Source organism: Protobothrops mucrosquamatus, unplaced genomic scaffold (assembly GCF_001527695.2).
Source record: "Protobothrops mucrosquamatus isolate PMUCROS unplaced genomic scaffold, P.Mucros_1.0 scaffold1100, whole genome shotgun sequence".
NCBI classification, from domain to species: Eukaryota; Metazoa; Chordata; class Lepidosauria; order Squamata; family Viperidae; genus Protobothrops; species Protobothrops mucrosquamatus.
The window spans coordinates 44,330-60,529 of NW_015387322.1; the positions used below are offsets into that span (position 1 = coordinate 44,330).

The 16,200-nt window shown below is 38.5% G+C and overlaps 1 protein-coding gene across 1 annotated transcript in view; it reads left to right on the plus strand.

Annotated features, from left to right (window-relative positions):
• Nucleotides 1–894: 894 nt before the first annotated feature.
• The window catches only part of TAF1B (TATA-box binding protein associated factor, RNA polymerase I subunit B), a 41,965-nt gene continuing 26,659 nt past the window's right edge, over nucleotides 895–16,200 (plus strand). The window contains exons 1-7 of the mRNA XM_015820256.1: nucleotides 895–1,029; nucleotides 4,826–4,924; nucleotides 5,131–5,221; nucleotides 6,925–7,022; nucleotides 9,552–9,650; nucleotides 12,593–12,716; nucleotides 15,374–15,527. Coding sequence (XP_015675742.1) covers nucleotides 895–1,029; nucleotides 4,826–4,924; nucleotides 5,131–5,221; nucleotides 6,925–7,022; nucleotides 9,552–9,650; nucleotides 12,593–12,716; nucleotides 15,374–15,527 — 800 coding nt within the window. The remainder of the gene's footprint in view (nucleotides 1,030–4,825; nucleotides 4,925–5,130; nucleotides 5,222–6,924; nucleotides 7,023–9,551; nucleotides 9,651–12,592; nucleotides 12,717–15,373; nucleotides 15,528–16,200) is intronic.

The window sequence follows — 16,200 nt, forward strand, 5'->3', positions numbered from 1 at the left end:
TCCAGACGCATGGCTGTCCTCGTCACTGAGTCTTCTTTACTGCGTCCATGCCTTTCTTCTCACATTTTTGCTACGATTGGTGTGACTCCCAGTTAACATCAGATGTCATCGTTCATGATGTGGTTGAATCGCATTAGTCCAAGATACCTTCGGAGACTTTGCATTTCCATCACGTGAGCATCATGCTTTGCTGTCACTGGCCAGCATTCCAATTTGAAGAGGGCAACTGGGTGCATTATTGTTATGTAAATCTTTGACTTGAGGCATAGGGGCATCACACAGGACTCCAGTCACCTAGGGCCACTTCATCCAAGTGGCACTGATATGGGCGTGGACATCTGGAAAGCTATCGCTGTCACTGGATATGAAGGAACCAAGATTCTTGAATTGCTCTATTTCCTTCAGATCTTCTCCATCAAAGCGGATGGTTTCATCGGTTTGGGGGGCGCAGTCCATATATTCCGTTTTCTTGATGTTCAGTCAAAGACCAAATTCTCAGAGGCATTCATTCTATTGCCACGTTTGCTCTTGGAGGTCTTCACATTGCTCATTCGCCAAGAAGACGTTTTTGGCAGAGAAGCGATCATGGATGAGGCGATTAGAGATCAAGCGTCATAGTACCTATGCAAAGAACAAATAGGGGTGAAAGTGCCAGTGTTTGATGTACTCTGATGTTGATGGCGAAGGGAGGCAATGTTCCCACTGCACATCAGATCATGCTAGTGACACTATGGTACAACAGTTGAATCCACCAGATGTAGACTTCAAGGAGATTGTGGGATCATAGGATGTGCTAAATAGGTTTGTGTGGGACACGATCAAAGGCCTTTTCCAGGTCAAAGAATACCATGTGGATGGGCTTGGTCTTCTCACAAAAGCAACCAAGCACTGTGAATGGTGTCCATCATTACCTTTCAGAAAGCCACATTGATTCAGAGTGATGGAGATAATCCTGCAGAGCCTGACATCGATAACCTGTTCAAATATTTTCATGATGTGACACAGGAGCCAAATCAGATGATAATTCGAGTATTCGGCATGTCACCCTTGCCCTTCCAAATTGGAACCATAGTACTGGTTGCAAAAGTTACCAAGGCTGCACCCTCAGATCCAGAATTTGACTAGATACTACCACTGATACAACTGAGGTACTCCAACTCCAACCGATGTGTCACTCCATCTGTTGTTGAAGGCACTTTATACCTACTGCCAGGTATTAAGAGGTCGCTCTACTGGAAAAGACACTTTTGCAGCCGCTTCACTGAAGTATAGACACTGCTAAGTGAAGATAGGTGCAGCCCTTTATCTGCCATTGGGACATAGGGTCCTATTCCGCCTTCAAAACCATTGATCATCTTCTCCTGTAACCCTGGCAAGGGGCCCTTACAAAGTGCTACCAGCTGGGCCAGCTGGACCAAGGTTTTTTTAAAAGAGTATTATTCCTCCATCATTCACCCTTTGTCCTGGCTTGTGACAGGCAGAGCCTGGTTTCCAAAACTTTGGGCCCAGAATAGTGGGTTTCAAGTTTCAATATATTGATTGCTATAAAAGAATTAAAACTCCATATGAACATAGGTTGAAAAGAACAGTTGCTGGAATTGGGTATGTTTAATTTAATGAAGAGAAGGACAAGGGGTGACATGATAGCAGTGTTCCAATATCTAAGGGTTGCCACAAAGAAGAGGGAATCAACCTCTTCTCCAAAGCACCTGAAGGCAGGACAAGAAGCAATGGATGAAAACTAATCAAGGAGAGGAAGCAACCTAAAACTAAGGAGAAATTTCCTGACAGTGGAATAATTTGCCTCCAGAAGTTGTGACTGCTCCAACACTGGAAGAGATTGGACAACCATTTGTCTGAAATGATATAGGGTTTCCTGTCTGAGCAGTAGTTTAGTAATTCAAATTCTGGTATAATGACCATAAAAATAAGTTTGCAGTATAAAAACCAGGATTTGGAAAAACTAATTTCATATTGACAAGTGCAGGAGAAAGTTTGCATAATTAATATCTATGATTTGAAATTTTTAATTGATAAAGCTGACAATATATGAAATAAATGCACAAAATGTAGTGTATTACAGAATATAATTCTGATAACACATTTCCAACAGCAAATGTATATTTTTGACTTCTTTAGTAGGAAAGGGAAACAAAATTGTTATTTGTTTTTATTTGCACCTGTTCTATAATTTGAACTGCATCTGTAAAATAGTAATATGCAGGAAAGGTAAAAATTGATTACTAATTATAAAACAATGCTGCATGTTAAAAGTACTACAGGGGCCAGATAAGAAAATAACTATACATTTGATAGTACGGTATCTTTGAACTGGTGAAATCAATTTCTGCTCTCAGGAGAAGTAAAATCATAAAAGAAAGAAAAAGAACATAAAAAGACATAATCTTCTATTTAATTTCTATTATACACAGTGTTCAATCTAAAGTATCACAACAATAATTGTTTGGAAAAAGTGTATCAGTATCTTATAGTGAAACTAGTTGTTAGTTAGCTTTAGGATCAAATTACATTTGTATTTTTTCAGATTATTTCTTTACCTTAATGTTTTTAGCTGCCTTGAATATTCACTGCTTGCCAGAAATGTGGATTATAAATGGCCTAAACGAATGTAAATAAAATTTAGCCAAATATAGAGAGACAGCTATGTTTGGATTGTAGCTGTAAAATAATAAGAGCCATTGTACTCTTCCTCGCTTACAATATTGCTGCAAGGAGGTGATTGGAGGTATCTGTTTATTTTAAATTAAACCCAGTTTATTACTTTGCATTTTCCCAAGAAAGCCAAATAATACACCACTGTTATTGATAGACCATAATTTAAACCAACTGTAGTCCCTTGTTCAAACAAAACTGGTTAATGTATAAATAGAATTAGAGGCTTTTGATCTCTAGCAGAAATAAGCAGCATGCATTTCTCTAACTCTCACTAAACTTCCAATTCCCAGCACTTCAGTTTATAAGGCTAATGGTGACATATGCCAGGACTTGTAGTTCACGAACATCTGGCAGAGAGGGGTAAGGATTTCTCCCGATTAAAGCAGCTGTAATGGAAAGAGGGGGGAGATTCACACACAATATAAACTTGGGGGTCTCTAGTACCCAGTGTTTCTTAAACTTTTTTTCTCTCAGGATTTGCTCGTTGTTTTTAAAAATATTTGGAGGACACCAAAACAGCTTTCTGGTTTGCATGAGTTTTTTTTGTCAATATTTACCATATTAAAATTTTAGAAATATGCCTCTGCTGCTGCTTGTCATGATTGGTGGGATTTTAATATTGTATTATTTTTCAACATAGGCTGCAAATAATTTTGATTTTGCAGGTGTCTGAGAGGAGGATCATGGGGGAGCCTTAGAACCCTGCTTTAAGAAACGTTGCTCTATCTTAACTAGGCCTCTCTGCTTTTAACTAACCACGGCCCTACACTTACCCGCACTTTACGTTTTTAAAAAAATATCCTGGAACGTTTGTTGCGGTGGCTTTTGCTAAATTGCCTGTGTCCAATAGTCATTCATCCATTCCTTCACTCCAAATAAACATTTCTACTTTGCATTTCCAGCCATCATCCCTTGAAGACAAGTTGGACTTCGATTTAAGAGCCACACAGCTTAAAAATCTTCAAAAACCTTTAAGCAGAAAGAGGCCCGTGTTATTACCAACCTCGGAACCCAAAAGCAAGAGGTCTCGTTTCCCGGGCGGTAGTTGTTTCCGTTGCTCCCCGGCATCTGGCAAATTGGTTGCTATGGCGCAGTCGCGATGATCGCTAACCCGCGAAACGGGTCGCGCGATGGAGGAAGAGGACGCGGTGAGGTTGGGGGGGGTGTAGCTGGGGATGGCGGCTTTCCAGCAACGGACGCGACTAGGAAGCTCATATTGCATGTTAAAGGGGGGGGGGGGGGAAGGGGGGGAAAATAATTTATTCATTTGCGGACAGATAATGCCGTAGGTGGGATCTGGTGTTTTTTTTTTTTTAAGCACGATTCTTGTATCTGCAACAGCCCGTCGGTAGCTATTTGGGGGCTGATTGCTTTTTTTTATTTCCCCGCCAAGCTGGAGGAAGTTTAATTGGTTGAATTCAGGACTCTTTTGAGAGGAAAGACACAGCTCGAGGATATATTTAACCTAGGAGTTACGATCTGGATGTAAAACTGAAAGATCAAGTTGCAGCAGTAAAAAGGCACAGCATACTTTCTTAACGGCCATCTAACGATAGCCTGGATCTCATCATTCCTGTTGGTATTTCCATCCCTCTGTAAGATGGGATGTTGGAGCTGCCAACCTCTTCCCATGCTGCTGTTCCTTGAATGATTTGGCTCAGGGAAAAGACAATAAAATTTGCAACACTCAAAACTGTGTATATCTGGGTGATGAAGTTATGCATCTTAATGGTGGAGAGGAGTTGATTATTCCCTCCCCACCATTTTATGCCCTTCCCCAATTGTGCTACAAGTTTGTGGGTTTGCAAAGCAAAGAAGCACAGTTGTGAGTTAATATTTAGTAGTTGAATAATAGTGGTAGTGCTTTGTTTTTATAAAATAATCTCTGCAAGAAAGGGGCTTTTTGTCTAGTAAACATTCATAGGATTGTATGTCACAAAATCAAGTGCAATTTTATTCATGCTTAGTTGAAGGAAACAGCCCTGAATTTATTTGCAGATATGCAGTTTTAAAAGCCATGTTACATACAAATGGTATATTAGGGTTAAATAGAGTGCTTGCTATTATATGCTGAATTTTTTTCTTAAATATTTATTGCATTGTGCATTTGAATAGAATGAAAAGTATGGATATTTTCTCATTGTTTTAGAGAGACTACAATGAACCTTGTGGATATTGTTCTGCTGTCAGCTGGAGCATTACAGAAGAAGGCAGATTTTACTGCACATCTTGCCACACTGTCATAGAAGTAAGGTTGCTGTTATTTATTTTCCAATTTTAAAACTCACCTTAAGTTTAAGTGTAAATTTTTAAATATCAATATCAAAGACTCCAAAGCAGTATATGAACTTCTTAAATAGTTGTAGACCTAGTCTAGTTGTTTTAGCTGTAGTGTAAAAAGGCCGAATAATTTTGGGCATATGTATTAAAAATACATCTTTTCAAAACTTGCAGAAAACTAGAGAAGTTCAAACTACTGATGTTACTACTAATGCAAGGGCACAGTCTATCTCTAGAGGATTAAGAAAAAAGAAGAATAAATTTGGTAAGATTTATTTTTTTATCAGTTTGTTATAAAAGTATCAAATATTGATCTTTCCCATCATATATAGCTAGTGCTGAACAAGTTTACAGCCTTCTCATCCAATATGGTATGCTTGTTTAAATCAGTTCTTCTGTGGGTTATAGGTTTATTCATAGCTGGAGTTTTAGCATCAATTTAAGAAACTAATCCTCTAGACCAGGGGTTCCCAACCCCCGGTCCTGCAGCCTGGTAGTGGGCTGTGGCCCATTGAAAACTGGATTGCACAAGCAGTGGGTGAGCACACATGTGCCATTTTTGGCAAGCGGCAGGTACAGGCACAAAACCTTCCCCCTCCCTCCACCACTGCTGGTCCTCAGAGCTGGAAACTTGGGGATCGCTGCTCTAGACACTTGGTTGCACAGTGATAAGAATCCAAAATCGATAATTTACATGGATTCAACTTTATTGTGTTTTCTAAAAGTCATGTTTTGCAAGACAACCTTTCAGAATCTTTTTTTTAATTTTCAAAATTGAGGATATGTGTTTCAGGATCAATACTGTTAAAAGCGCATTAGGACTGGTATTTATTAAAAAAACACAACTATAAGAAGAGTATACAGAGTAATAATAGATTCAAGCATGCCAAATGTATTCAAACAAAACATGTAAATTGATTATGGCTCCTCCAGATTATAAGAGAGAGCGCCAATCTGGATCTAAATGGTTTTCTCTACCCTTGTTCTTTTTTTAAAAGAACAAGACTGCAACTTTTGCCGTTTTTGTCAACCTCTAACATTTTCTAGGGCATAAAGTATTTTACTATTCACTTGTAACAATTAAAAACACAGAGCAATACTTATATTAATTTTTATAGTGCTAATGGATACACAGTGAGTTATAAAAAAAAGTGTCCTGGAGAAAATGGATTATCTCAATCCTTTTCGGTTGTGTTTTAGATCAGAATATAGATAGTTCTCAAGTTAGGATAGCAATAGGGAGTGGAACAGTCATCGCTAAGCAATGCAGGGAATATTGGCAGTTGTGATCACATCAGGGCAGCTTGCTGTGACAACCAGAACTCAGGACTTATCACAAGTCTCCCTTGTGCAAGTTTGAAAAGTCACTGAATAAGCAATAATAAGCTAAGGATCACCTGTATTAGGTGAAACAGCACTGTCATGCTTTTCAGTGACTTCTATTGGAGGGGGTGGTGCAAGGGCCTTAATTCTTGATTGCTAAAGACTCTTCAAGGCCTTTAACACTTGATCAAGATATCCTTCTGGACCACCTGCAGGAATGAGGTGTAGAAGATGCTGGTACATGGGTTCTCCTTTCTTCATGGTTGCTTTCACATGTTTCAGATATTGATGGAAGGCAGAGATTGGGCTTAGCGCCCCTGAGAAGTAGAGTGCCACGAGGCTAGATACTTTTGCTCCTTCTGTTTGAAATCAGTATGAATCTGCTGGATAAAGTCATCTGTCACTTTGGGATTGGGTATAACAGTATGCTGATAGTACACATCATGTAGGATTTTTGGCATGATGCAAAATTGGTTTGTCATTGTCATCTTCTAGGTCTATCTGGTGGGTAGATGACTGTGCAATTTATCTTTGCTTCTTTTCAGTATTTGTTTAAGAACCCATTCTTCAAGTTTCTGACTGATATAATTTGATACCTGACAAACATAAGCTACTCGTAGGATTTCACTTTCTCTTAATTTTCAGATAAAGGCTGGGACTGGTTCATATGTGAAGGCTTTCAGTGTATTCTTCGAAAACAAGCTGAAGCTCTGCAGTCTTTAGGAGTTTCTTCTCAGATGAAGGTATTTTGCTCTTTTCAGTAATCACAGTTTGCTTAACTATTTGAAAAATAAAGCACTTTTCTAGGCTTACACATTCGGCTACTATGCCTGGATTCCTGCAATACACACTAAGTCAGGGGTGTCAAACTCAATTTCATTGAGGGCCGCATCAGCATTGCAGTTGCCCTTGAGGGGCCGGTTGGGTGTCGCCAGGGTGGGTGCGGCCTACTGGGTGGGTGTGGATGGAGTGGGTGTGGCCTACTGGATGGGCATGGCCAGCTCTACATCGTTCGCGTCAAGGGTGCCTGTGGGGGCCTGGGCAGGAGTGGGACAGATCTGAGGGTCTCTGGCAGAAGGGGGTGGGACCAGGGAAAGTGCCAAGGCATGGTCCACTGGAGGAGCCTCACTGTTCCTCTCAGGCCATGTGGAGGGGGGGCTGGATGGTGGTGTGGGTTGCCCGGAGCCCTGGGCAGCAGAGGTCAAATGCCCAGCTTGGCCCTCGAGCACCCGTGTCACCAAGCCCAGCCCCACTTCCCCAAGGGGGTGCCCAGCTGCACTTACCTCTGCTGCTGCTGCTGTGCTTGCTCTCCTTAACCAGGTTGTTCATGATGGGTACCAGGGCAAAGTCAGAGGGAGACTGAATGCGTTTCAGCATAGATGGCCACCACAAAACTGTACATTGGCTCCCGGCTGGCCTGGGCCAGGGCCAAGGCAGTGGGGGCCGTTCCCTCACTGTTTCCAGGATGGCTTCGTGGGCCACATGAAACCACTTCGAGGGCTGCATCCAGCCCCCGGGCCTTGCGTTTGACATGTCTGCACTAAGCAAACCAAAATATAAAAAGCCTACATAATGGCTTTGTGGGTTTTTTTATATATATAATATGGAACCTTGATTTAGAATAAGAAGGAAAAAAACCTACCAACTATCTATTATGCACATTTCAGGTAATTGATAACTTATGTGAAGGATAAAGTTTTCCTAAAAGCTCTTTGTATTACAATTATTATTTGATGTTTCGGGTGGTAATATTTATTATTAGGTTTGGAGACTGCCCAACTCACAGAAAACTGTGCGGTTTACAGTAAAAACAGAAAGATCAAACAATAAAAAAGCATCCATGATACAATGATATGCTAGTTACTGGCAAAAGAATTGCATAATGTAACATTCATTCCTCTTACTATATTAATGCATTTATTACCTAGTGATACACATCTAAAACATTAATAGGTATAAAGTAAAAATGATATGTCCCCTAACAATTTATTAGTTAAGACGTATCAAAGCAAAAATAAAATTTAAAACAAAGGTAATATGTTTTTAATCAATGCTCCAACACTGGAAGTTTTTAAGAAGAGACCGGACAGCCATTTATCTGAAATAGTATAGAGTTTCCTGCCTGAGCAGGGGGTTGGACTAGATGACCTCCAAGGTCCCTTCCAACTACTACTACTACTACTACTACTTCTCCTTCTCCTCCTCCTCCTCATCATCATCATTATTATTATTATTATTATTATTATTATTATTATTATTATTATTATTATTATTATTATTATTATTATTTCTTAATGTTCATCCCAGCAACATAGTTTAGCTACTGCACAGGAAATGAATGGTTTTAGATCCTGAAGAAGAAGGTACACATAAGATTTATCTGGCCTCCCAGGGAATTTATTAGGGGAAAAACGTAAATTAACAAACTATCAAACCCTGGGCATCTACCCTAAGGCCAGGCCTGGGAGCAGAACCACATTTTTAACAACTTGAAAAACAGCTGTACAAATCTTCAGGGGATGCTCTTCTAGAGGGCAAGTGCTGCCCAGGTCCTGATAGATTCGATTTAATTGATTGGACCTGGAATGTATGTACTTTGCTTGATTTCACTGGGAAGTCAGAAATTATCTGACATAGATGGACCCTGAAATAAACAGGCCTTGATAGTGACTAGGCCCATGAATTGAACCCAGAAGCCAACTGGCAACCAGTGCAGTTCATGAAGCAGGTCTGATATATAACCAGAAAATGGCATATCCATTGCTACCTGTGCCATCACATTCTGGACCAGCTGTAACTTCCAAGTGGTTTTCAAGGGCAACCCCATGTAGTGTAATCATTTTAGTAAAGGAGTTGAGAGATGGTTGGGACATGAGTGACTGAAGGACCTCCCAATTAAGAAGTATGTAAATCTTTTAAAATTCATGGGCTAATATTTATTTACCAAACTTAGAGACTACCCGTTTCATTTACAGAGCAACTCTGGGCAATAAAAAATAAAAACAGAAATACTAATGCTTTAAGTGAGCTTATTGCCCATCAATATTTTCAACCAATTTGAATTATTGAGTGAGGAATATTGCAAACTAGCAATACCGTATATCCACTTTTTCCCTTTTTATATTTTCCCTTTTTTTCTTTCTTTCTGTATTAAAATATTAAAATCTATACTTTAACGTGAGTTCTACGATATAGATAACCTCATCAAAATGGATGAATGAGAAAGCCTCCTGTGTACTAATATTAATGAATAATGTGCTGGTTCTTATCAGGATGAAGTTCTGTATAATTTTTGGAGACGATATCTTCACAAGAGCAAACAGGCTTCTAGCGAGAAGCCTCTCGGTGATGTTACTCGTGATAGTTTATCTGTAAGTATATCATTCAAGAGAAATAATAACTACCTTCTTTACACTTATACAGTTATATAGCACTTATATAAAGATATTACACCCAAAGCTTAAATTACAAATCACGCTTTCCTTGCAGTTCCTTGAAAATGTATATTTGCTGCTATCTTTGACAAAATAAGCTAATTTTATAGTAATTTTTAACCATTCTTAAATATTCTGGTTTTCAGAACATTTTCCTTACTGAATAATAGTTATTATGTGTTTCCACAAAGTGGCTATTAGTTCAATGTAGTAAAAACAGCAATGCGTGTGATTTCTAATTAGTAACAGGTATTAAACCACAACCTTTTGTGTACATCCACTGATGTAATTAATGGATGGGTTGAAGTCCATGAAAATTTACCTTGTCACATAGTTTATCATCCTTTAAGATTCCACAGCGCTTGCTTTTGCTGTTACTTTTTAAATATATTGCTACTTTGATGAAAGGTACAGATAGTTCTTAGTTAACTACCACTTTGTTCAGCAACTGAAATTGCCACACCACATGTCCTCAAAGTTCTAGGTGTTCCAACACTCATGTTCGCATGATTGTGAACCAACTCACACGTAACAATGATTTGCATTTGTTAACTTTGCCTGCTTCCCACAAACAAAACCAATGGGAAGTTGGCAGGGAAAATCACAGGTCAGGCCTGTAAATCGCTTCCATTGCTTTTCCTCCTGTAGCATGTGCTCACTCACAGAACTCCCCATCCATGCTCTGTAATGTACACACGTCTAACACTTGTGTGTCGCAGCCCCTTTCCCATACTGAACTTTATCACTGACTTTCTGGGGAATTTTGCAAATAGCAATCACATGATCACAGGGCACTTGGCAACCAGTTGTAAATGCAGACACCCGAAATGCAGTCATGTGATTGGGGGAGGGCAGCACAATGTTTTACGACACCTGGGAGTGCTTTATGGATTGTAAAACAGGTATTACGACTGTCAGTTACAATTACAGTTACAATAATTGATTATAAGTCAAGGACTACCTATAGATGGGAAGAGTACCGCTGTGAAAGAGCATACACGCTCTTATTGTAATTCAGTAATTCAAGCATAAACTACATGTAAATGTGACTGCATGAGATTACAATCCTTGCTTACAGACTATTCATTTGGCCGCTGTTCAAAGTTATGACATTGCTGAAATTTACGATCTTCAGAATCCCTCAATCACATGATCACCCTTACAGTCAGTACATAATGTCCTGTGCCTGTTCGTTCGTTCTTTCCTTCCTTCCTTCCTTCCTTCCTTCCTTCTTTCTCTTTCTTTCTTTCTTTCTTTCTTTCTTTCTTTTCTCCTTTCAGAGCAGCAAGATTGGAGAAAGGGATTGCAGAAAAGTTAGCTGTTTGCTCTTCTCAAAAGCAGTGCAATTCAGCCAGCAGCCTGGGACTGGGAGCCATAGGCATGCTATGCAAACAGCTTTCAGTGCTGCCTTGCAATCCTTTTGTCTCTAATCTCTCTGTTCTGTGGGGGGAGGTAGAGCCATTTCTCTAGTCAATCTCTGTTTTGCCTGACACACACACACAAACCCAGAGTACAGAATTTGGAGAAGAGAGAAAGACATTTCTAGAGAGTAAGATGTTTCTTCTACACATGAAAATCGTGCTGGCAGTGAGAAAGTCAGGCAAAAGGAGAGAAATCGCTTCCTTTTTTCCCTCTTGCTGCTATCCAGAGCGGAGAGATCGGAGACCAAGGTATTTCAAAAAAGTAAGAGGCTATTTGGGTAGTATGGCAATGGCTTCCAACCCCAGGTTGTGGCATGACTGGCACTGGAGCATTCCAAAGGTGGAGAGGAGTTAAGAGGCAAACAAAAGCAGAAGATGTGAAACTGATTAGTCTTGTCTCCTTCCATCCAAATGCACAATGGCAAGTCACATGATTTCCCACTTAGTGACCGCTTTGCTTAGTGACAGAGTTGCTGGTCCCATTAGGGTTGTTAAGCAAGAACTACCTGTATCGACATGAACTTAATAACTCAAAGAAAACAATGTCTTTTTTTTACTCTTACATCTTCTATGAATCAGTTGGTGTAAGTGTAAGAGTGTCTTGAATTATCTACAGCTGATTTACATTTTCTGTGTATAAAATGTTTATTCCATTTTTTTGTATCAGTGCTATTTCAATGTCTTTAGTTTTTCTAATATATAGTTTTGCTTGAATTGTTGATGCCGTGTTTCTCCGAAAGTAAGACCTACCCCCAAAATAAGCCCTAGTTTTGGGGCGAGGCACACGCCTAAAAATCAAGCACCCGCTTATCGTTGCAGCCCGGCTTCCCATGAATTGACACCTGCCTCACCGGCCCACTTCTGCGATGCTCACCAGCCTGCATTTTACCATCAGGAAATGCCTCTGCAGTTGAGAATGGAGCTCTGGATTACCCCCAGCCTGTATTTTGCCATCAGAGGCCGTCCGGAAAGGCCTCTGCAGCCGAGAACCAAGTTACAGATTCAATCCGTAGCTCAGTTCTCGGCTGCAGAGGCCGTTTGGGAGGCCTCTGATGGCGAAATGCAGGCCGGGGGGATGCCGCACATGTCAATCTGGAGCTACATTCTCAGCTGCAGAGGCATTTCCTTCGGCCACAGAAGAAGTGAGCTGGCTGTACAGGGTTGTCTTATTTTCGGGGAAACACGGTAATATATTTTTATAGTTTTTGTTTTGTTTCTACTTGCATCTTGTAAGAAACTCATTGACAGTTCTAGTTTTTATGGAAATCATTTTGCATTAACTGGGCAAAATGCTCCCTTTCTAAAAATGTGTTCTGTTTGATATCTTGCTTAGCAAATTAAACTTAACTGGTTTTTTTTTTGTAAAAAAAAATAAGGCGTGGTTTAATAAAGAAAAAAGAATCCCCTTGAATTCCGGATTAACGTTCTTAGAGTCTTAATTCAACTGTTTTTAAACAGCACACAGACACTGAAACAGAATGTGAAACCACTAGCCTGATTAGCTTGACTTGTTCAACAAGTGATATAGATGCGATATCAGAATTTAGCACTGGCGCTGCTTCTTCTGTTAGTAAAGCATCAGGTAAGTAAATAAATATACTTTATTTAGTTCTTTGAGATATGAAAATATATTTCTATTTGATTACTTTGGAGATTTAAGCATACAATCTTCATGTCTATGTAGAAAAATGATAGAAAACGTGGTCTTTAACCCTAAGAATAATTGGGGGGGTGAATCCAAATAAATTATACAGAAACAATTTATTGATTGCCCTACTGGAAATTCCTGTAGATTGCAGAAGACTCCAAGGAAGTCTTCTTGAGCAGTATTTCCCATTTAGAACTCTCTCAGTAGATTTAGGTATACAATTCAAAGTATGGTCGATCTATCTAGAGATGAAGGAAGATGTATTCCAACCCATTTGGAAGGCATGTGAACACTGCTTGGACAAGTCAGTTTTATGGCTCATCTAGTGCTAAAGCAAATACCAGGGAGAAGATTGAATCATAGGTTTTATAGGTCATGCTGCCACCTGAAGGTGTAATCTATGACACTTCCACCAGCTGCCCCAAAATGTGCTTTTTCATGAAGGTTTATTTAATATGCATTGATAAATTATGCAGGCTGTCCAATAGGATTAAAAGGGCAGTATAAGAATATATGGAAATCGTCTTATTATTACTGTAGAAGTTCTAACAATATAATCTGGAAGACCATCAACACTATGTAATCTTCCTTTTAACTGCGTATGTTGAATAAATTAGAATCTATTCTAGGTCTAAAAGTAAATCTATATGGGTAAATATAATGCAGGGAAAATTAAATCTGAATCCTCAAACCTGAGAGTTTCATCTTTCTAGTATCATGCTTGTGGTTGGGGGATTTCTCTACCAATTAGGTATTATGGGATCCTGGAGTTTTAAAATGTTTATTTAACTGTTAAAACTGGCGAGTTGAAATTTTCCGTTTGATGCAGGTATGTAGAGATTATTGGGAAGCATATTCAATTTGTGGGTTGTCAAGACATACGTTATGTTGAATTAGATTTAGTGCTGACTGTCTAATCTGTTTTGTATAATCTAGAACAAATACAATGAAAGGCTGCTAGCTTGATGTTTTTAACATGATGGCTACAAACAGAGCACAAAGAATTGCATTTTGGACTTAATCTGGAGTTAGTGATAGAATGAATATCAGCAATATTTTTAAGACACATATAAAAAATGGCAAAACAGTTCACTGAAAACATTAACTGAGCTTCATAGTTTTTCTTTTATGTGTCACATATGCATCATACCCCAAACAATTCTTATGGTTCCTTCTAGGTTTTTAGAAGCATGATCGAGAGAATATTTTCTTAGTAACTATATTCAATCTAAACAAAGGGACTTTGTCTTTAAACAGAGATAGTGAAGGCAGTGTGATACAGTGTGGTAGATTGCTGCTATTAATGGATTTAATTAAATACATACATTGAAAATAAAACATGATCAATAAGAAATATGAATAGCTTGCAATCTTCATTGCTAGATTTTGGAAAAGATGGGAAACGATGCGACAGTCCCATTGAGATTTTATAATATGTTTCTGTAAGATATTGCTAGCTCTTAATTTGTTATATCTGTGTTCAGCCTTTCATTCAAAAGTATAAAGTATAATGTTACCTCCTCCTGTTTTTTACCGTTGTCACCACCACCACCACACTGTGAGGTACTTTGAACTGTAAGAGTAATCCATTGATTCCATGGTTGAAGATGGACTAGAACTTGGATCTCTCCATGCTTAGTCTTATTAACTACTAAATGGCAATAGCTCTCAGTGTGATTAAAATATATGCTATAAAGTACGAAAAATGTATGTTCAAACTATTTATGGTAGAGGTTAAATGTATACATCAAAAAAAATCATGAGTCTTAATAGCTTAACTTGCTGAGTTAGGCACTAGGATACCTTCCAGATGTTTTGAACTAAAATTCAGTTATTTCTGGTCTTGGATGGGGTAGCACTTCCTTTTCAAGACTGATATGCTATCTGGAAGTTGTCTTGGATTCTCAGCATATTCCTTCTGTATGTAAATTAATTTATGTATGTATGTATGTATGTATGTATGTATGTATGTATGTATGTATGTATGTGTTATAATCCGTATATTATAAAAGCTGTGGACAGGTATAATTTTGATACATTATTCATGTGATTTATGTCTTGTCCAATAGAACTCTGCAATTTCAAATACGAGTTCCTAAGGTGGAACAGATGCTAATTTTATAGTGCCTTTTATACTGTGGGTGCAGACGCAAGAAAGAATTACTGCTTTTCCTCCTACGGATCTTGCAGTTGAATGCTCATATTTCATTGATGAAATATTTCCTTTGTTTTATGTATATTAAATGATTATTTGTAGCTATTTTTTATTTTTGTAGCTATTTTTATTTTTGAAGAATAAATATTTCTGTTCCTTACTTTTAACCAATTAAACTCTATAGTTCAGTTTAATTGGTAATATGTGAGCTGTGGCTTCAAGTGAAGCCATGTAGGCTTAATTATTTGTGTTAATCTTTAAAGATTATGTATGCCCCTTTGTTATCCTTCTTGTTAGGCTGAAAAATTAAACCAGTGGAGGGGTGCTAATGTTCTCCTTTTAAAACAGGCGTGGCTTATTAATTCTGTAGCTTTTTTCAGTCTGGATCCACTGTAGAAATGTTAACTTTCTTTACCTTATGGAACTCTTTTTGTAGCAAAGTCTGGCTGGTCTGGATCAGTGGACGGTGGTTCATATTTACGGGGGAAAAAGAAAGAGGATCTGAGCTTGTCCATGCCGATGACTCTGGCTTTCTGTTCTCTGGCATTACTATGGCTGAGAGAATCCATTACGTTATCTGATCTTTTAAGGTAATAAAAATAATGTCTAATAAAATATTTGAGTTATAATCCTACTTCTACATTGAATTTACAGTGTAATGCATCTGGTAGAAAAAGGTTATCATTAGTTGCACCGAGTAAAACATGTCACTTTTTATTCAGCTGTGAATTAGTAGATTTACTGTACATATTTAAAATACCCCATTGATTGCTATGTGCTATTCCAATATAATAATAATAATAACAACAACAACAATAATAATAATAATAACAATAATAATAATAAAGTTGGAAGGAACCTTGGAGGTCATCGAGTCCAACCCCCTGCTCAGGCAGGAAACCCTACACCATTTCAGACAAATGGCTGTCCAGTCTCTTCTTAAAAACTTCCAGTGTTGGAACATTCACCGCTTCTGGAGGCAGGTTGTTCCATTGGTTAATTGTTCTAACTGTCAAAATAGTTTGAACTAATTAAAAAATGTAGTACCGGTCATTAATTACAAACCCAAAACAGTACAAAAGTGTCTTAATTTGTTTTTGAAAAGGGGTTATTCAACAAATACTGTGAACTAATTCACATTTCTGCATTGATCTGTCTCCAAATGGTCCAGTCCATGCTGCATGAAACATGCCTACTATATTGGCATGTAGAGTTATCTTAGCTAGAAGAATTCAGCCGGAAAGACTAATGCTGATAAATTAA